The 22,565-nt window shown below is 35.1% G+C and overlaps 1 protein-coding gene across 1 annotated transcript in view; it reads left to right on the forward strand.

Moving 5' to 3' along the window:
• Positions 1 to 22,565, forward strand: part of ELP4 (elongator acetyltransferase complex subunit 4) — a 234,116-nt gene that overhangs the window by 12,549 nt on the left and 199,002 nt on the right. Inside the window, exon 3 of the mRNA XM_055423784.1 lies at positions 9,252 to 9,373. Coding sequence (XP_055279759.1) covers positions 9,252 to 9,373 — 122 coding nt within the window. The remainder of the gene's footprint in view (positions 1 to 9,251; positions 9,374 to 22,565) is intronic.

Below are 22,565 nucleotides of genomic sequence, written 5' to 3' on the forward strand. Positions count from 1 at the left end.
TGCAGTGTGCGGGACTCAGGCTGTTGTTACCTTTTATCCACCAGATCCATCATGCTTCACTTCCTAATTACTGTCAGTCATTATCCAAAAATTAGGTTGTTCTAATGATCTTCCTCAGTGATCAGTGCAAAGAAATAGAGGAAAACAACAGAATAGGAAAAACAAGAGACCTCTTCAAGAAAATTAGAGATTCCAAGGGAACATTTCATGCAAAGATGGGCTCGATAAAGGACAGAAATGGTATGGACCTAACAGAAGCAGAAGATATTAGGAAGAGGTGGCAAGAATACACAGAAGAACTGTACAAAAAAGATCTTCACGACCAAGATAGTCACGATAACGTGATCACTGACCTAGAGCCAGACATCTTGGAATGTGAAGTCAAGTGGGCCTTAGAAAGCATCATTACGAACAAAGCTAGTGGAGGTGATGGAATTCCAGTTGAGCTATTTCAAGTCTTGAAAGATGATGCTGTGAAAGTGCTGCACTCAATATGCCAGCAGATTTGGAAAACTCAGCAGTGGCCACAGGACTGGAAGAGGTCAGTCTTCATTCCAATCCCAAAGAAAGGGAATGCCAAAGAATGCTCAAACTACCGCACAATTGCACTCATCTCACACGCTAGTAAAGTCATGCTCAAAATTCTCCAAGCCAGGCTTCAGCAGTATGTAAACCGTGAACTCCCAGATGTTCAAGCAGGTTTTAGAAAAGGCAGAGGAACCAGAGATCAAATTGCCAACATCCGCTGGATCATGGAGAAAGCAAGAGAGTTCCAGAAAAACATCTATTTCTGCTTCATTGACTATGCCAAAGCCTTTGACTGTGTCGATCACAATAAACTGTGGAACATTCTGAAAGAGATGGGAATCCCAGACAACCTGACCTGCCTCTTGAGAAACCTGTATGCAGGTCAGGAAGCAACAGTTAGAACTGGACATGGAACACAGACTGGTTCCAAATAGGAAAAGGTGTACGTCAAGGCTGTATATTGTCACCGGCTTATTTAACTTATATGCAGAGTACATCATGAGGAACGCTGGGCTGGAAGAAGCACAAGCTGGAATCAAGATTGCTGGGAGAAATATCAATAACCTCAGATATGCAGATGACACTACCCTTATGGCAGAAAGTGAAGAGGAACTCAAAAGCCTCTTGATGAAATTGAAAGAGGAGAGTGAAAAGGTTGGCTTGAAGCTCAACATTCAGAAAACAAAGATCATGGCATCTGGTCCCATCACTTCATGGGAGATAGATGGAAAAACAGTGGAAACTGTCAGACTTTATATTTTTGGGCTCCAAAATCACTGCAGATGCTGACTGCAGCCATGAAATTAAAAGATGCTTACTCCTTGGAAGGGAAGTTATGACCAACCTTGATAGTATGTTAAAAAGCAGAGACATTACTTTGCCAACCAAGGTCCGTCTAGTCAAGGCTATGGTTTTTCCTGTCGTCATGTATGGGTGTGAGAGTTGGACTGTGAAGAAGGCTGATCGCCGAAGAATCGATGCTTTTGAAGTGTGGTGTTGGAGAAGACTCTTGAGAGTCCCTTATACTGCAAGGAGATCCATACAGTCCATTCTAAAGGAGATCAATCCTGGATGTTCTTTGGAGGGACTGATGCTAAAGCTGAAACTGCAATACTTTGGCCACCTCATGCGACGAGTTGACTCACTGGGAAAGACTCTGATGCTTGGAAAGGTTGAGGGTGGGAGGAGAAGGGAACGACGGAGAATGAGATGGCTGGATGGCATCACCGACTCTGTGGACATGAGTTTGAGTGTACTCCGAGAGTTGGTGATGGACAGGGAGGCCTGGCGTGCTGTGATTCATGGGGTCGCGGAGAGTCGGACATGACTGAGCAACTGAACTGAACTGAACTGAATGATCTTACCTTCTCTGTTACTTTTATCTTCATAATATTTGGTATTTTTTTCTCTGTAGACTCAAATTGCTAGTATTCCTGTCGTTTCTAAGCCATTCCAGTTTGCCTTCTTTTAACATCCATTTCATACAAAACACACTGTTAATATCCTTAAATCTTATCATTAAATATTCTATTAAAACATTTAACATTAAGTGAGGATTTACTATGTGCTGGCATCATACTAAGTCCTTAATGTGTATTTTATCATTTGATTTAACAATAGTCAGATGAGGTGTCTATATGTTACAGAAGGTGAAATTTTGAGGGAAGCCAAGTAACTTATCCAAGGTCATGCACCTAGTAGCTGAGATGCACAATCAAGTTTTTCTGACATTAAATCATTTTATACTAAAACCTGATAACTCATCTTAAAAATTCTTTCTGGAGTGAATTATAAATCTTTAGTTATTCTTCTTCTATACCATCTTTTTGCTGTCATGTACTGACTTCCTAGTTATTTCCGTCATTTATTAGAGACGATCATGATCTTCAACCTCAAGAAAGCATTGAACACTGGCCAGCAACTTTTTGTGTACGCTAATCACCTCCTTTTCATTCCGTTAACCTCAGTGGCCTTTTAAAACTCGTTTGTCCTCCAGCATCAGATAGTACCACTTTTTTCTTTTCCTGGAATGACTTATTTCATGTAGAAGTAAGAGTCTGTCTCATCATAAACAACTTCCCACCATCAATCCTCAAAGCTTAGCTGTATTCACAAATAGAAAGATGAGATGTATCTTCTCCTGTTAGAGAATCATCCTTGCATCTGCACTTTAGATCTTTTCTCCTACTACCTTTCCAAGTACCTAGCAATATAAATTTTCATTTCTTATCATTACTATCTTTAAGTTCTTTTCTATATGCACTTGATTTTCAAAGGAAGGGGTTCTTCCCCCTTAACCCTGACTCTCTAATTACTGCTTTTTCTTTTCCCTTTTATAGCCAAGCCAGTTGAATAGTCTGTAACATTTCTTGTGTGTTTCAGTAATATTTCAGTCATTGCTCAGTCTATTTTGGGCACTGCCACTTCACTAAAACTACCTTAGCTAGAGACACTGAAGACTTTCTCACAGCTAAACCCAGAGGATACCTCTTAGTCCTATTCCTTCTTTTTTTAAATTTTTTAATTGAAGTATAGTCATGTTCATCTCTGGTGTACAGCACAGGAGTTCATATATATATTTTTTTTTCAATTAAGGTTATTACAAGCTATTGAATATAGTTTCCTGTGCTGTTCACTAGGACCTTGTTGTTTTCTGTTTTATATATAGTAATTTTTATCTGCTGATCCCAAACTCTTAATTTATTCCTGCCCCCTCTTCCTTCTTTGACAACTGTGTTTGTTTCTCTGTCTGTGAGTCTGTTTCTACTTTGTTAATAAGTACATTTGTGTCATATTTTAGATTTCACATATAAGTGCACTAATCATATATTCTCTTTCTAACTTACTTGACTGTATGATAATCTCTAGGTCCATCCCTCTTGCAGATGGCACTGTTTCATTCTTTGTTGTGGCTGAGTAGTAATCCATTGTATATATGCACCACATCTTCTCTATCCATTCATCTGTTGATGGACGCTTAGGTTGCTTCAGTGTCTTGGCTATTGTAAATAGTGCTTCTGTCAATTTGGGGTGCATGTATCTTTTCGAATTGAGAATTTTCTCTAAAACATATGTCCAGGAGTGGGATTGCTGCATTGTATGACAACTCTATTTTTAGTTTTTTAAGGAAACTCCATACTTTTTCCATAGTGACTGTACCAACTTATATTCCCACCAGTAGTGTAGCAGGGTCCCCTTTCTCCACACCCTCTCTTGCATTTATAATTTATAGAGTTTTTAATGATGACCATTCTGACCAGTGTGAGGTATTATGTTACTGTATTTTTGATTCACATTTTTCTAATGATTAGCAAAGTTGAGCATCTTTTCATGTGGCTTTTGACCATCTGTATGTCTTTACAGAAATATCTATTCAGGTTTTCTGCCCATTTTTCAATTGGGTTGTTTGGTTTTTTGTTGTTGAGTTGTATGAGCTGTTTGTATATTTTGGAAATTAAACCCTTGTCAGGCACATTGTTTGCAAATATTTTCTCCCATTTCATAGGTTGTCTTTTCATTTTGTTTATGGTTTTTTTTGCTGTGCAAAAGCTTTTAAGTTTAATTAGGTCCCATTTGTTTATTTTTGCTTTTATTTCTACTGCTTTGGGAGACCTAAGAAAACATTGCTGCGATTTATGTCAGGGAACGTTTTTCTTATGTTCTCTTCTAGGAGTTTTGTGGGGTCATGTCTTATATTTAAATCTTTACACCATTTTGAATTTATTTTTGTGTACACTGTGAGGTATTTGTACAGTGCATTCTAACTTCATTGATTTACATGCAGCCACCCACCTTTCTTAATACCACCTGCTGAAGTGACTGTGTTTTCTCCATTATGCAATATATTTTTGCCTCCTTTGTTGAAGATTAATTGGCTGTAGGTATGTGGGTTTATTTCTGGGCTCTCTATTCTATTCCATTGATCCACTTATCTGTTTTTGTGCCAGTGTCACGTGGTTTTGATTACTTTACCTCTATTCTGTTTCTGTGGAAAATGTCATGGATTATTTAATAAGGATTGCATTAAATCTATAGATTGCTTTGGATTATATGACCAATTTAACAATATTAATAATTCCGACTCAAGGGCATGGATTATCTTCCCATTTCTTTGAATTATCCTCCGTTTCCTTTTTCAATATCTTATAGTTCTCATCATATAGATCTTTCACCTCCTTGGTCAGGTTTATTCCTGTTTGTTTTGTTTTTGTCTGTCTGTTTTTGATGTGATTTTAAAAGGGTTTTTTTTTAATTTTCCCTTTCTGATATTTCTTTGTTAGCGTAAAGAAATGCAACACATTTCTGTATGTTGATCTTGTATCCTGCTACCTTCTCAGCCCTCTTCCTCCTTGATCTCTACAACAGTTGATGTGGTTAATCACTGTTTCCAGCTCACTTGCATCCCTTGGGTCTCTTTTTCTTCAAGGAAAATACTCATTTCTCATGCTTTCCAGTGCCTTCACCATCCTGGTCACCCATTTGGAAGATGCTTTAGTCTGTGTAAGTCCTCAAATAAAATATATTATTGTCAGTCTGGTCAACTACCATAGAACAGAATAGAACAGTCATCTCTCTCCAACTAGGAATTGGACTATTAATGTAGGCCAAAAGTACGTTTACTTTTTGTCAGTTCTGTCACATCGTTATCATTTATGTCTGCCCAGTGTTAGGAGGATTTATTAGGTTAATAAAATACTTATTGTACAACCTCATAACTTTTTCACAGTATTGGTAATTTTCACCTTCAACAGCCTAAATTATTTTTTGCCTTTTTTTGCTAATCCCTGAATGGGTGATCTTCCCCCCATTAGTTTTTTGCTACCCCATGGATTCTTTGAAAGAATAGGGTTGATAACTATTATGGTGTGTGTGTGTGTGTGTGTCTACGATAGGATGTTTTCTGCCAAAGTACAGTAGATCTGACTGGGTTTACAAGACGAGATAGATTTTTGTTTTTCCCTTAATAATTATGAATATTTACTGTGTACTATGTGCCCAGTGGGCCTGCCTGGTGGCTCAGCAGTAAAGAATTCACCTGCCAATGCAGGAGATATAAGTTCAATCCCTGGGTCAGGAAGATTCCCTGGAGGGAGGAAATGGCAACCCACTGCAGTGTTCTTGCCTGGGAAACCCCGTGGACAGAGGAGCCTGGTTGTCTACAGTCCACGGAATCTTGAAAGAGTTAGACACACTTAGCAACTGAACAACAACAATGAGCCCAGTACTAGCGACATGACAGTAAGGTGTGTTCTCTGCCATGAGGAATTTTTAGCTTAGTGGGCAAGTTTCAATAATGTGTATTAAATGCTAGATGCAGGAGTTAACACTATGCTCAAGGGCACTCTGATCATGTCACCTAGGCTTGAGGAAAGCTTCTCCAAAAATGAGGTTATCTAATCTGAATTTGGACTTTGCCAACAAAGGTCCATCTAGTCAAGGCTATGGTTTTTCCCGTGGTCACGTATGGATGTGAAAGTTGGACTGTGAAGAAAGCTGAGCGCCAAAGAATTGATGCTTTTGAACTGTGGTTCTGGAAAAGATTCTGGAGAGTCCCTTGGACTGCAAGGAGATCCAACCAGTCCATTCTAAAGGAGATCAATCCTGGGTGTTCATTGGAAGGACTGATGCTAAAGCTGAAACTCCAATACTTTGGCCACCTCATGTGAAGAGTTGACTCACTGGAAAGGACTCTGATGCTGGAAGGGATTGCGGGCAGGAGGAGAAGGGGACAACAGAGAATGAGATGGCTGGATGGCATCACCGACTCAATGGACATGAGTTTGAGTGAACTCCAGGAGTTGGTGATGGACAGGCAGGCCTGGCGTGCTGTGATTCATGGGGTCGCAAAGAGTTGGACACGACTGAGCAACTGAACTGAACTGAACTGAAGGAAATTAGCTAGCCAGTGAGGTGAAGCTCATTTATACTAAAGTCCTGAGTTCAGATGCAGTATGACTACTAGAGATAGTAATTTAAGATATGATATATACAGATAAGATCAGTAGGGATTGTATGTAGATTTTTTTTAAAAGTCAAAACCCTTAATCATTTAAGAAGTAGGTAAAAAAGTGGGAACTTTGCTATTTAGTTTAGTCATTTTACATCTTCACTGATGATAAATTATTCAATATTTTTCATAATCTACAAGCGAATATCCATAGTTTACGCAGTATGTGCATGCATGCTCAGTTGCTTCAGTTGTGTCCAGCTTTTAGCAGTACTAATGGGTATATTTTATTCCCCTTCTGAGTGTTGCATGCTAAATCACTTCAGTCGTGTCCAAATCTTTGTGACCCTGTGGACTGTAGCCTGCCAGGCTCCTCTGTCCATGGGATTCTCCACGCAAGAATACTGGAGTCAATTGCCATGCCCTTCTCCAGGGATCTTCCCAACCCAGGGATCAAGCCCACATTTCTTATGTCTTTTGCATTGGCAGGTGGGTTCTTTAACACTAGTGCCACCTGGGTATTATGTGTCCTCAATTTTATAAATAATTATTTATATTTTTCTAGTTAAATCATGGTGTCTTGGACAGTAAAGAATCCACCTGCAATGTGGGAGACATGGGTTCGATCCCTTAGTTTGGAAGATACCTTGGAGGAGGGCATAGCAACCCACTCCAGTATTCTTGCCTGGAGAATCCCCATGGACAGGGGAGCCTGGCAGGCTATAGTCCATAGGGTCTCAAAGAGTCGGACATGACTGAGCGACTAAGCACTGCACAGCACAGTTAAATAATTTAGGTTTACTTTTTTCTTTACTGAATAGTTATTCAGTGACAATGGTGTACCTTCTAAAGGAAAAACAATAATCATATATTTTGTTATACAGCTTTTAGCAAGTATTTTTATTTTTGCGCATTAAGCTCTCCTCTCCTCCTCGGCTACAACCACGCAGACTATAGACCACACTAAAGGATGTAGTTCTTCCTCCCAGGAGCAGTGAGCAACCACTAAAAGATTTTAAGTAGGGAAGTGACATAATCAGCTTTGTATTGAATATTTTGAAAAGGTCACTGCTAAATTGAAGGAAAATTAGAGTGGATGCAAAGAAGTAAGAGGAAATTGCAGTCATCTAGCAAGAGCAAACCTAGAGGAGAGACATTGGCATGGAGCAAAGTGAATTCTAAAAATAGTTTGAAAATAAAACAGGATTTTAGGCATGGAGAGAAGAGGTGTTAAGAATAAATTCTGATATTCTAAAAACTGAAAGAAGATCACATTTGATGGAAGAAAACAATGAGTTTCTGCGTTCTATCTTGGACAAATGGGATTTAAAGCATTTTAATGCTTCTGTATTTAATAGTAATGAAAGCCTGAAAGTGACATAAAAGTCCATATTGGGGAGATGACTAAATATTATAAATTATGAGACATAAATTTACTAGAATATTATGCCTCTTAAACATCATAGTTACAAGACTGTAATTCATGTGAGATTAAGTGGGAAAAGTGGGATACAAAATTCAATAATAATTGTAACCATCCTACTGTACAGCACAGGGAAGTATATTCAATATCCTGTGATAAACCATGATGGAAAAAATATGAAAAAGAATATGTACATGTGTAACTGAATCACTCTGCTGTACTCATAATTGTAGCACACAGGCTTAGTTGCTCTGCAGCATGTGGTATCTTCCTGGACCAGGGATCAAACCTGTGTCCCCTGCATTGGCAAGAAGATTCCTAGCCACTACCAGGGAAGACCCTAAATTGACTACATTTTTGATCGTGGATTTACTTTAATATTCTGTGCCAAGAAAGTTTATAGAAAAGTTACCATGTGATATTTTAGGTATGCCATAGGAAATTGTTTTAATAAATTGCCTTTACTGAATTATAATTTACATATTAATATGATAAAACACACCCATTTTAAATGTGTATTTTAGTGAATTTTTTACAAATATATATACTCATGTAACCACCACAATAATCACGATATAAACCATTTCCAATATCACCCCTAAATTTTCTCAGACCCTAAATGTTTCCTGTTCCCCAAATACTTTACATCTTTCTAGCACTGGAATTTAGTTTTGCTTTCTCCAGACTATCACATTAAGTCAGTCATATCATATATACTTTTTTCGTCCAACTTTTTTCACTTAATGTTTCTGAGATTCATGTTGTTGCCCATCTATCAACAGTCCCATTTCTTTTGTTGTTGAGTATTTTCTCATTTGTGGACATACCATCTGTTTTTCCATTCACTGATTGATGGACATTTGCGCCACTTCCAGTTTTTGGTTCTTATGGAAAAACTGTCGTAAACATTATGTGTCCATCTGTGAGTGAACATGTCTTGTCATCTCTTATGAGTAATAAGCAGGAATGGAGTTGCTGATTCTTATAAGTGTTATGTTTAACTTTAAAAGAAACTCCTAAACTATTTTTCAAATTTTACCATTTTACACTGCCTCTAGCAATGTAGGAATGTTTTATTTGCTCCACATTTTTTCAATACTTTTTTTTGTATTTTTATTTCAGCTATTTTAGCAGGAATGTAGTGGTTTTTCAGTGTTTCAGGTTGCATTTTTTTGATGTTTGGTACCATTGAACATCTTTTCACAATCTTGTTGACCATTCATATATCTTCTTCAGAAGACATAGTTATTCTTCCACCTCATATACTTTTTTTAAGGAGAAAAAATATAAAAGCTTTTGAGTATGCTTACTATATGGTAGAATTCTGACTATAATTTTTTTTCTTTCTTACAGAAGAGGATAAATACAACATTTATTCTCCTTTGCTCTTCAAGTACTTCCTGGCTGAAGGAATTGTCAGTGGCCATGCTTTGTTGGTTGCATCTGCAAAAGAAGACCCTGCTGACATTTTACAGGTATAGAATATATTAATTCAATATTACGTTTTGAACGTTTCATAAAAAAAATATTGCTTATGTATAGGTAAGCAAGATATATATATTTGTGTCTGTGCAAACTGTATTTAAATATATTAATGGGACCTCACATGTCTTTTTTTCTCTTAAAAAAATGTATCAGATTTATTTGAACATATGGTCTCATTTTTAGAGTCTTGAACAATTTTTTAACTTTTTTATCAGAGTGAGGAAATTTTAATAAGCTATTTAAAACTGAGCGTAAACAAAATTACTATTAAGTGATGATATGAGAACTTAATAAACTAGCTGGGTAAAGAAAAACAACTGCAACATGTTGTCAGATTTTATGTTAACCAGTATTCCAAAGGTATAAGTTGGGAGAATGATACAGAAATTAGAAGTACTCATTTATTAAAATTATTTTGTTTTGAGAATGCCAGAAATTATTTTCTTCTAAGAAATAAGTAACAATACTAAAATATGTGATTAAAATATTGAGTTGGCCAAAAAGTTCCTTTGGATTTTTCCATAAGATCTTAGGGAACTTTTTGGCCAACCCGATACTATATCTTTTTCAGTCAAAGCATACTTTTCACCTCAGAGAAGGCAATCATGACTTTTAGAATTCTTAATTTCTTTGTACAGAGTAGGATCTCAATTTAAGTCATCCTTTGATTAGAATTCATAATCTAAAGTCATTTTTTTCCTCAGAGGGTGTTTTAATTTCATTGTATAGTTTGCAAAATGGCAAATAAATAAGTCATTTATAAAAAATCTGTAGCATGACAAGTACTAATTTATAATAACTATCAAGAGACACCAACAAATTTCTACTCTCAAACATAAAAATTATTGTAATACTGAGGTCAAAACTAACATGGTTCTTTCATATGGGTCAAACTTTGTTTATCAAATTAAATCCAAAGAGAAATGGAGAAGGGCGTGGCAACCCACTCCAGTGTTGTTTCCTGGAGAATCCCCGTGGACAGAGATGCCTGGCAGGCTACAGTCCTTGGGGTTGCAGAGTCAGACACAGCTGAGCAGCTAACCACCAAAGAGAAAACCTTTGTATAAAATTTTCCAGATGATTCCTTTCTGGCTGAAGAGCCTGTTTTCCTTCATTCTTATTTCTACTATTAACCCTTTATAATATTTCTTTGTTATTTTCTGTTTTTCTTCCTTCTTTTGTTCTTTTTCCCTTTGACCTTAATCATTTTGGTCAGTTTCCTAACAGTAGTCTGCTTGTGACAAGCAATGGAGTAAAGGCCAAAATCACTGTTGTAAAGAAGCTATTATAGGTTCTTCACAGCCCATTCCACAATATATTGAGCCTAAGATTTTATATCAGACATAGCTGATAATAGGATTTATAGCTATATAGGAAATTTTTGCCAAGCCATAGGCAGGAAGGCCTATTTCTATGTGATTTTTAAAATGTTTTTATTTTGTTTTTTACTTCTTCCCTCTTCCAACCTGTGTAACTGATGTTAAAGCCTATGCTATACTTCTACATTTTGCCTTTTAGAGAACTACCTTATTTTATTTGAAAGCTAATCCATGACACCTTTATTAGGTATCTTGATTTGTACAGTTCAGTTCAGTCGCTCATTTGTGTCTGACTCTTTGTGACCCCATGGACTGCAACATGCCAGGCCTCCCTGTCCATCACCAACTCCCGGAGTTTACCCAAACTCATGTCCAGTGAGTCAGTGATGCCATACAACCATCTCATCCTCTGTCGTCCCCTTCTCCTCCCACCTTCAATCTTTCCCAGTATCGGGGTCTTTTCCAATGAGTCAGTTCTTCGCATCAAAGTATTGGTCAAAGTATTGGAGTTTCAGCTTCAACGTCAGTCCCTCCAATGAATATTCAGGACTAATTTCCTTTAGAATGGACTGGTTGAATCTCCTTGCAGTCCAAGGGACTCTCAAGAGTATTCTTCAACACCACAGTTAAAAAGCATCAATTCTTAGGTGCTCAGCTTTCTTTATACTCCAATCTCACATCCATACCTAACCACTGGAAAAACCATAGCTTTGACTAGACAGACCTTTGTTGGCAAAGTAATGTCTCTGCTTTGATCTCCTGGAGGAGGAAATGGCAACCCACTCGAGTATTCTTGCCTGGAAAATTCCATGGACGGAGGAGCCTGGTAGGCTACAGTCCATGAGGTCGAAAAGAGTCGGACATGACTGAACGACTTTAAATTAAAAAAGGTTGGTCATAACTTTCCTTCCAAGGAGTAAGCATCTTTTAATTTCATGACTGCAGTCACCATCTGCAGTGATTTTGGAGCCCAGGAAAATAAAGTCTGTCACTGTTTCCACTGTTTCCCCATCTATCTGCCAGAAAGTGATGGGACCAGATGCCATGATCTTAGTTTTTTGAATGTTGAATTGTAAGCCATCTTTTTCACTCTCCTCTTTCACTTTCATCGAGAGGCTGTTTAGTTCTTCTTTGCTTTCTGCCATAAGGGTGGTGTCATCTGCATATCTGAGGTTATTGATACTTCTCACAGCAATCTTGATTCCAGCTTGTGTTTCATCCAGTCCAGCATTTCTCATAATGTACTCTGCATATAAGTTAAATAGGCAAGACAGTATACAGCCTTGACGTACTCCTTTCCCTGTTTGGAACCAGTCTGTTGTTCCATGTCCAGTTCTAATTGTTGCTTCCTGTCCTGCATACAGATTTCTCAAGAGGCAGGTCAGGTGGTCTGGTATTCCCATCTCTTTAAGATTTGTACAAGTTAGTATTAAAAGATTTCAGTGTACTTTACATATCCTCCTTTGGAGTATGTGAAGGATTTTGAAATTATAAAATAATTTCATCAAAGTTTCTTAAGATATCTAGTCTTACATGCAAGTAATTAGATTCTGCAAATCTTTTTTCATAGAGTTTATGAAGTACTAGAAAAAAATACAAAACTGGGGTCAAAAAATATAGATTCTTATTAATGTCACCCTTGTTACCAAAATAGATTAATAAGGACCACACTTGTTATCATGCCTGAAACAACTAAAAAATAAGACAAAATATTATGAAACATCACATAATAAGGGACATATCCCATACCTTTGAGCATCACATAATAAAAGACGGTGATTCCTGAGTTATGCAAAATAAGCAACGTAAACCCTATAATTTCCCTAGCTTACTGCATGTGAAGTATCCAGGCCAGGTAGGAAGAATCCAGGATAAGACAATCTTAGGAGACAGAACTGGGAATGTAGAATTATGACCTCCTTATTGTCTTTATCTGGAGCCAGTTATGGGTGCCAAGTAAGCAAGGAGAGGACTTGTGGTCTTTAATTCTTTATGTCAACTTGACCAGGCCACAGGGTACCCAGATATTTGATCAGATATTATTCTGAGTATTTTCTGTGAAAATATTTTTGGATAAGGGTAACAGTTAAATTGGTAGACTGAGTAAAGCAATTTGCCCTACCTAATGTGGGTGGGCCTCATCCAATCAGTTGAAGGCCTAAATAGAACAAAACCACTAACCCTCCTCTGTGTAAGAAAGAATTCTTCCTGGACTGCCTTTGAAGTTGAACATCAACTTTTACTTGCCCTCAGGTTCAATCTGAAATCCTAGCTTTTCCTGAGTCCTGAGTCTGCTAATCTTTGGATTAGAATTACACCATTGGTTCTCCTGGTTCAGAAGCCTTCAGATTTGGACAGAAATTACACCATCAGTTTTCCTATATCTCCAGCTTGCTCTGCATATTTGGGGACTTGTCAGTCTCCATAATCATATGAGCCAATTCCTTTAATAAATTTTTTATTAGAGAGATATATATGTATGCATATATTCATGTATATATGGGTGTATACTCACACACATCCTATTTGTAGTGATTCTCTGGAGAACTCTAATACAATTTTACTGAAAATATAAAGATTACGTTTAAAACTAAAGAAGGTATTTCACATTTATTAACCTACATTGAATGATTATCACCTCACATCTTATATCTTAGCCAATTTTCCAGATAGTACACTGATCTTTTCCGCTTTTTGAACTCGTATTTCTAAAAATATTTTTTAAAACTGTGTATCTTCTTTTATAATAAGGTATGAAAAAAATTTAGTTATGATATTAGTTAGTTGCAATGGATGTTATTGTGAATACTGCCTTTTTACTTAAAGACTTTTATATCAGTCTTATACATATATTCAACTGAATCTAAATAATAGCAATTTGATATCAATACTATTATATTAGAAGTATATACATAAGCAAACTCTTTTTTAACAACTGGAAATTTACATCAATCATTTTTTCCTTGAGTTCTTATTTTTTTCACTCATTCCTCATAGAGTTTTGTCAGAATGTTATATGTTTTATATTCAGCATATTTATTAATAACCTTATGATAGTTTTTCTATAACAAAACTTTAAATTTATTTTAATCTTGTCTCAATCTAAGTTTTAAACACATTTCTTCTTGTTTCAATCACCATTATAATTACTATTGCATGCGATATATCAATAGACATAAAAATGTTTGTACTAAATTGCTTCGTTAAGACATATCAGTGCATGAATATGGCTAGAATTTCATGGACAGAATTTAGCATCAACTCTGTTCATATTTTTCACTTTTGCAGATGTGAGCAGTTCATAGTTAAATAATAGAGAGAGTTATGTTATTGTATTGTTATTTGGTTGTTAAGTTGTGTCCCAATTCTTTGGGATCCCTATGAACTAAAGCTTGCCACGCTCCTCTCTCTGTCCATGGGATTTTCCAGGAAGAATACTAGAGTGGGTCACCGTTTCCTTCTCCAAGGGATCTTCCCATCCCAGGTATCAAACCCACGTCTTCTACACTGCAAGTGGATTCTTTACCACTGAGCCACCCTGTCCCTCAAATTATCCTTTTACTTTTTCTGAGTAATACACAAAAAAGAAATCACACGATGTCCATCAACATATATTAAGTTCTTTGTCTAATTTATTAGGTCCACATAAAATTTTGCTGAAAGCAAATGAAGAAAGGGTTGTTTCTCCAGTCACTAGAACATTCACATTTTCTGTACCAAATAAATATTTTAAATTGTCTTTTTGTTTGGTGCTGTGGAGGTGCCCCAAATGCTCTGTGGCGACAAGAAGTAAACCTTTCACTTATTAAGTGAGAAAGGAGAATAGGGAAAGGGGAACTTGTACATCTATCATTGGCACATTCTCTATGAGGTCATTTTTTCACTAGAGTATTTGTTTAAGTTGAAAATCTAGGAATTGATCCCTTAAAATTCTCATGATCAGGTACTTCTTTCAAAGTCTTCATGTACCCCAGGTTTAAAGACTCCCAGTTTTTGACAGTTAAAAGGAATTGAAACAAGTCATCTTATCTGATCCAGATTAATTTTTCTACCGTAGGTGTTTTTAAATAAAGAAAGTGTACTGATGTCATCAGATCTATTTTACTTTATCTCATACACTTAGAATATATTATCAAAGATAGTATAAATACTCCACAAAAACCTAATGGTCTTAGACATTAGTTTTACTTAAAGTAACACTGCAGATTTGACACTTCATTTTCAGTTTGTTTATTCTTCTATTTATAAGTAGCCTAGAACAAGTTGTTTTTGTGTGAATAGTGTTTGTTTTACATGACAATTTAATATTTATCAGTAATGTATTCAATAAAGTTAAATAGTAAATTAATCATAAAGTTGAATGTGTAATCCTCAGGAAGAATTTATCTTCTCTGATTTTAATGCCATTATTTGCTTTTAACTAAAATCACTTGTATAGATGAGTAATGAAATTAGTTAAAGGCTGTAAATGCTAAGTAACATGCACATGTAACATTCCCGTATATTAAAAAATTATTTAGTGATTCATTTTTAAGCTATTTTACTTCTGATTATGTTCTTGTATTTCATGAAGCTCTACTCTGAAGGTATGTCTAGTTTTTGAGTTAATAGAATCTTCGGTCATCAGTAATGTTCCTTTTTTTTTATAATTTAAAAAAATGTTCATTTGATGGGGAAGTATTACTTTGTTCCATGTTTCTTTATTTACAGTGAAGCATTTTCCCCATGGTCATTAGTCTTTGCCATTTCTTTCTTTTTTTATAATCATTTTTTTCCCTCTTTTTTTTTTCCTCATTGCTCTGTATGAGCTCTTTACATATTATAGTTAATATCCCTGGATTATATAAAGGGTCCTTGTTTTGCACATTCTCAGGGTCTAAGTCCCTGCAGTTATAAGGTTGCACAGGAATATCAAATTTGCCAAAACACAAAGATAGCCACTCCTGGGCTGCCTTTCTATAAACTGTCCCTCCTCCCACATTCCTCACACATAGCACTAGCATATTTTTTCACCCTTCACCGTTAGATTTGTGGATTGGTCTGTTCCTGTTAGCCATATGTTAAACATTCTTGAGAATAATCCAGAACAATTTCTAATGTGGCCGAAGAGGCAAAATTCCCTGAGGATGATCACTGTGATGAGGGAGAATTATTTGAATCCCATGCAAGTTTACTGGCTAATGAGAATATAAAAGAATTCAGCCAGTTAACAAAGTCATGTTTTTAAAATTTTCAAACTTGTCATCTTCTGTTTCTTACATGATTAACATATAATAGTAAAACAGTATTCGACTTCAAAGAACGTCATTCTCATTTTATTGTGAGAAATTACAGAAAGTGTTGTTTTTAACGTACATATGTTTAATGTGGTCCCCTTAGTGTTCACACATTTAAAATAGACTGGATGAGAATTATGGTTAATAAAAATTCTTTGTATTCATATACAAAGAATATGTATATTCTTCATAATACTAGTACGTAGACAAAGTTTTAACATCTCTGAGAAAAATAAAATACTTCTGTAATTTAAAGTGAAATGTTAAATACTAATATAGATAAGTAATATTTTCTCACCTGTAAGAGTAGGTATACATATTATGTATTTTCTACATCACATTCAGTTGGGATTTCAGTGTGGCCAACTCAGAGTTATACTGAAAACTTTCTTGCATCAAAAAGCCCAAAAATGAATGAGCAAAACCCAGGCATTAACAATGTTTAGAGATACAACATGCAGGGGGAGGATGCTATAATTGTTTAAGTTTTAATTTTGTGATGTATGATTGGGGATTTCTAGAACCTATAACCAAGGCAAATATTGCTGGTACAAGAAAAGGGAAAAGACAATCTTATAGACCATAATTAACTTAAAACTGTGTATAACTAAAAGACAAGTAAAGGATAAAAAGCCCCATCAGCTGCCTAAGATATGTTATATAACCACCCAGCAATTTATCCATCATCCTTTGAAAACATATTCATGCCTATTGTAGTCAAAGCTTCAGGAAGTCGGCAGTAAGATGTAACGCTGAAAAATTACACCCCTTAGAAAATCCTATAGAACAATATACATGATGTTGTTAAAGCTTTTAAAAACAGATATGGTAAGTATTTTGCAGTTACTTTTTTATCTAAAAGAATCTTCTTGATCATCTCAAATATAGTGATAGGTGTTCTCTATGAAAACTTCCTATGGAATGCTTTCTAATATCGCAAAATTACATTTTTATGTTAAACATTTAAACATTTATCAGTATATAGGCTGATTTTTATATGAAATAAAAAATTATAAACACACTTGCACACCCAAACATTTCTTAAGAACTTGAAAATGCTAAAATTTCTCTGTTATATTTTCATAATGTTTAACAATATCATGGTATGTGTTAATACTTAAGGAATTAAAGAAGGTAGAATTTCAGAAGTAAATTCAAAATACTGTTTCATGATATACTAAAGTCAGTTTTAAAACTTAATTTGAATGTTTCTAGTGATAACATTGAATTGTACTATTGCCTAGAAAATCCCATGGATGGAGGAGCCTGGTAGGCTGTAGCCCATGGGGTCGCTAAGGGTCGGACACGACTGAGCGACTTCACTTTCACTTTTCACTTTCACACATTGGAGAAGGAAATGGCAACCCACTCCAGTGTTCTTGCCTGGAGAATCCCAGGGACGGGGGAGCCTGGTGGGCTTCCGTCTAAGGGGTCACACAGAGTCGGACACAACTGAAGTGACTTAGCAGCAGCAGTGATAACATGCCAGAGAGGTAATATAGGTTCAGGAAGAGATATCTCATACCTAGAGCAAAGACTTGTTGTATTAACTTTTTGAATTATCTATTACATACATTCTAACATCAGCGACAGTTAGAACAGAGTGGGAGGCTAGGAACCATGTAAGAAGCTTCAAAGTTGTATGTTTTAGTGTGTACCCAGGAAAAGTACATGCTTTCCAGCAGGAATGCCCCACCTACCTTGATGTTTAGAAAAGGCCCACGGCATATGATATTTTTTTAACATCAAACATGTTGGTCAATAAATATTTCAAATTTAATATCAATTATGATGAAACTTCCCATATTTGCTATTGATAAAGTCTTTCATAATTAAAAAGATTATAATAATCATAAGTCATGGAGTGAGTTTCAATTCATTTAAAATAAACTTTATTCATATTTGATGAATTAATATAATAAAATACTTTGGTCACTTTTTCGCTTGGTAACAAAGTAATGAAGTGTGAAAATTTAGTTTAACATAATCAGAATTCTCTTTTACAGTCTTTTAATCCATCAGTAAAAGTTAAAGTTGTATCTTGATCACTTAAAAGCATTATTTTAAACCTCAAAATATCAGCCCTTTACTCAAATATTGAACTAATTTTTTAAGATCTTATTTATTATACCTTGTGTCTTTTCCTTTATTTGATTCCTTGGTTTTAATTGAGATCAGAGGCAATGATTTAGAGTTAGATAAAGCAGTATTGGGCTTACTGGTGGCTCAGCTGGTAAAGAATCCACCTGCAATGTGGGAGACCTGGGTTCGATCCCTGGGTTGGAAAGATCCCCTGGAGAAGGGAATGGCTACCCACTTAAGTACTGTGCCCTGGAGAATTACCATGTACTGTATAGTCCAAGGGTGACAAAGAGTTGGACATGATTGAGCAACTTTAACTTTCACAAAGCAGTATTATTTGCTAAACAATTTAATGTTTGAGTTACTGATAAAAAGATTTCTTTTCCTTCTCTCAGTTTGGTGTCATTTGATTAAGTCTATTTGCCATCCATCTGTTATTTATGATCATGGAACAAAAATTAGAAATCTAGTGAGTGGTCAGTTTGCTCTTAATACATTGTAGTACTATCTGGTCTTTCTGAGTATGGAGAATACAAAAATGTCTCGGATCCAACCTATGCTTTTTTCCAGTGCCAAAAATTGAAACAGGTATAAAAATGAAATTAAAGAAACATCCTTTGGTTGACCAAATTTATCATTGAGCATTTTTTAAATTTATGCTCATCTCCAAGTTGTAGTTTTATGATTCAGAACAGAAGTAACATACAATGTTATAAATAATTAAAAAGTTTTTTCTGGCCCTTCTATATTCTACTTTGCAAGCTTTATACATGCTCAACACCTTATACATTACACACTTTCCCACACATTTTTAACTTTTTCTAGCCTATATAATATTTAATATGTGTCTTATCAAAGCTAGCTTATCACTGTATACCTTTGTTCATAATATAAGGACAAATATTAAAAGATTCTTTGAAGACAGACCTATAATCAGAATATGTTCCCTTCTCTTCTTTGTCAACATTTTATTTGTTCAGAAAATTATCAGACTATAAGCTTTTCAGTGCTTACAACTCTGAAGTGCTAGTAGAGCCGGAAATTTGCTGTTTGACCCTAGGGCTTCACTCTTTTTTAATCCCTCCCTAGCTACTTGTGAGAGCTTATTTAAAATTCTGAGTTCTCCCCTGGCAGCCACAGTTACAGCTTCTTGGGCAAATTAAAAAGACTAAGAAAAAACATGCAAAGACTCAGTACTGCTTCCAGTGACCTACATTTGTAGCCAGCTTTTAAAAGATGGCATGTGCCTTATTTTCCAACGAGGAAATCGAAGATAAGATAAAAATATAAAAGAAAATAAACCCGCCTCTCTGTCACTGGCTCGTGAGAATATTTTTGGTATAAAGTTGGAATGAACACACAGTTGACCTTGATGTTTGTGCTGAAGTCAACAAAAGAAAGGAATTTTGCATGCAGAAAAGTGGCCTAAGTTATATAGTAAAATGCCACGCTCTGTAACAGGATATTTACCCTCAAGAAGATGAAATATGCTTGAAATCTGAGCTTAGATTTTAATTTCTTTGTGGCTACTTAGCTTCAGGACCTTGCACAGTCACTTAACCTTTCATATTAAAATAGTAATCATATCTGCCTACCGTATTCTGGAGTTCCAAATCAGAAATGAAATATCTGAGGTTTTTGCTTTCTCAATCTTAAAGCATCTATTCCAGGCTTCACATTTACTTTGAAAAATTTTATTTTGAACCCATAGAAACTGGATGGTTGTGAATGCTTGATGGTTTTGCTATACTCAAAGAAATGTTTAAATCTTGGAACTGTAATATAAGAGTTTTATCATTCTCGGAAAAGAAGTCATACAAAATCAAAATTGAGAATATTAGAAAGAGGGTTCACTTTTCTTCTGATTACTTTTTCTGAAAAAGTATTCAGAAGGGAAAGGATTCAATTCTTTTGAGGGGGATAAATGACTTGAAAACTGGAGCCATTCAAACTAAAAGAAAATCAGCCTCCCAAGTTAACATGCTGTCCCATTTAATGAAACATTAAAGGACACCTTAAGAGTAGAGAGGCAGTATACCATCAAGGATCATAAATTAAATAGACAGTCTGTGAAGATTTATTGTGTATAAAAGGATAACTCTACTGTTGAAAACGCCCCCAAAATAGGGCTATTTCTCCAGCTAGTGTTGGGGTGATTCTTTCAGTATTTCTCTTCTGATTTAAGTTTTGTTTATCAGAAACTGACAGGCAGTTGCAGAAAGCCTTAGTTCCTCACATCCATCTTTTCACATTATGGTATATATTAATGAAATCACAGGCATTTGAAATGTGCTGATTGTTGGTGCATACATTGAGTCTAAAAGTCTGCTAGATTTCAAAAACAGGATAGAGAGTATTAAAATGAAGACTTAAAGTGGAAGTAAAAATAAATCTGAAACTATGAAGTGTACTTACGTTTATCTTTTAAAATAGATTATAACATACAGGGTGCTATAGAATTTTTAAAAACCTCTTTTTTGCTCTTATTCAGTTACCTATACTTCTCAGTAGTCAATAAAAAAGAGAATGAGTTCTGTTCTACTAAAACCAAATATACTATAGAAAATAATTTTCACATTTAATAAAAATAAAATTATATCCAGTTTGATTTAGTGCCCACAATACCCTAAGGATTTTTGTTTGCACCATTTTCCATAAGTTTTGTTTATTCTGAAAAAAATTAAAAATGTATAATATCAAATAAATAAAACTAGTCACTTGTGTGCTTCTGAGTTAGGAATTTAACTGATCAGGGCCCTTTAAGTGAAGATAATGCCTGATTCTGTTCCTAATTGAGATTTCTTTGACAATAGATATCCATAAAACTTTGAAGTATTTCTTTTCCAACAGTGTAAAGATTCTGTGACCTTGATTTAATAAATAATTAAAAGATTATTGTCACTTTCTTAACTTTTAAAAATAGCTATATTTAAAAATGTTTTAGTTACACTAACAGTTTTTAGGATTTAGTTTATATTCAGTAAAGACATTTAGTACTTAAAGGAAAAGAAAGTGACTTACTATTATATAACTTGTTTGCTCAATGCAGATTTTCATATGTCATGTTTTCTTAAAATGGGTTAATATACACTCTTATACAGTAAACATTTACTGAAAGGAGTTACTACATATGATCTCACTAACTAAACCTGTTAATACTAGTGATTAAGTGGAGCATTTAGTCTACTTTTTAAAACAATTTGCAAAATGTATTGTAATTAAGATATGTCCTATTGTAAGGACCACATTGTTCACTGTTCATTATTCTTTCTCTAAGTAGGAACATAATATAGGTAATAATACACATATGCACACTTATGTATACACACATACAAAACACATATACACACACACACACAAGTTCACATTTTTAACAATTGTAGTTACCTAATTAGGAACTCTCTTTACTTTAACTTCTATCTCTGGGTATGAGTTTTATTGCTTGTACAGTGAGAACTAGATTAAACATTGACAACTTTGAATATGTAAACTTGACTTTGTAAAAAAAAATCTAGAAAGGAAAACTCCAATTTTTATGAATAAAAATATTAATAGATTCCAGCAGTGCAATCTCGCTTCTCTGTAAGTAAAAGCATGAAATTTTTATTTTAAGCTTTCTTCTTAAGAAGTTTGAAGTAAAGAGACTGTTTTGAAGGAGTATGTAATATAGATCTTGCATTTTGATTTATAAAATCATGAATTCTGTATCTAAGTTGGTGTGTTAAGGAAAATTGGTAAAACTAATAAAGACCTCATAGAGACATGTTCTTAACAGCTTGGCAGTTATTTTTTTATATATATGTGAGAAAATAATTATGGAAGCTAATATTAGAATGCCAAGAAACTCAGTGCATTTCCTTTTAAACCCCTTTTGGTCAATAGCATCAATAGAGAGTGTTGAAACCTCCAGCTGCTTTGGTTAAGACTAGAAGTACTGTTTATGTCTCACCAGGCATACTGCTAGAACCTCGAAAAGGAATTTAAATTTATGTGTACCTCATCTTCCCATTCTCACTACTCGACTGCAGTAGAACTCAGGAGTTAATACATGTCCAAATGCTTTGAGATCCTTCTGTGACTGGTACTCCTAAAAATGTGATGATTTAGAATGTAATATTTCTAAATGATTATATATGCATTTAATTGAAATTATGTTCACTTAGTGCAACTCTTTCTCTTCATTTCTGAATACTTGTAGTGCAGACTTCCATTTTCTGTTCTTCATGTATCCTTCTCCTTCCCTCTATCTTAGTCAAGAAAATTGAGAGATTTTTCTGGTCTTCTCAGCACATTCCTGGTTCACATGTTTAAAAGAAACATGATAAGGATAAGAAAGCCTTCCTCAGTGATCAATGCAAAGAAATAGAGGAAAACAACAGAATAGGAAAAACAAGAGACCTCTTCAAGAAAATTAGAGATTCCAAGGGAACATTTCATGCAAAGATGGGCTCGATAAAGGACAGAAATGGTATGGACCTAACAGAAGCAGAAGATATTAAGAAGAG

Source organism: Moschus berezovskii, chromosome 14 (genome assembly GCF_049115385.1).
Source record: "Moschus berezovskii isolate FMDL1 chromosome 14, NW_MosBer_1.0, whole genome shotgun sequence".
Taxonomy (NCBI): domain Eukaryota; kingdom Metazoa; phylum Chordata; class Mammalia; order Artiodactyla; family Moschidae; genus Moschus; species Moschus berezovskii.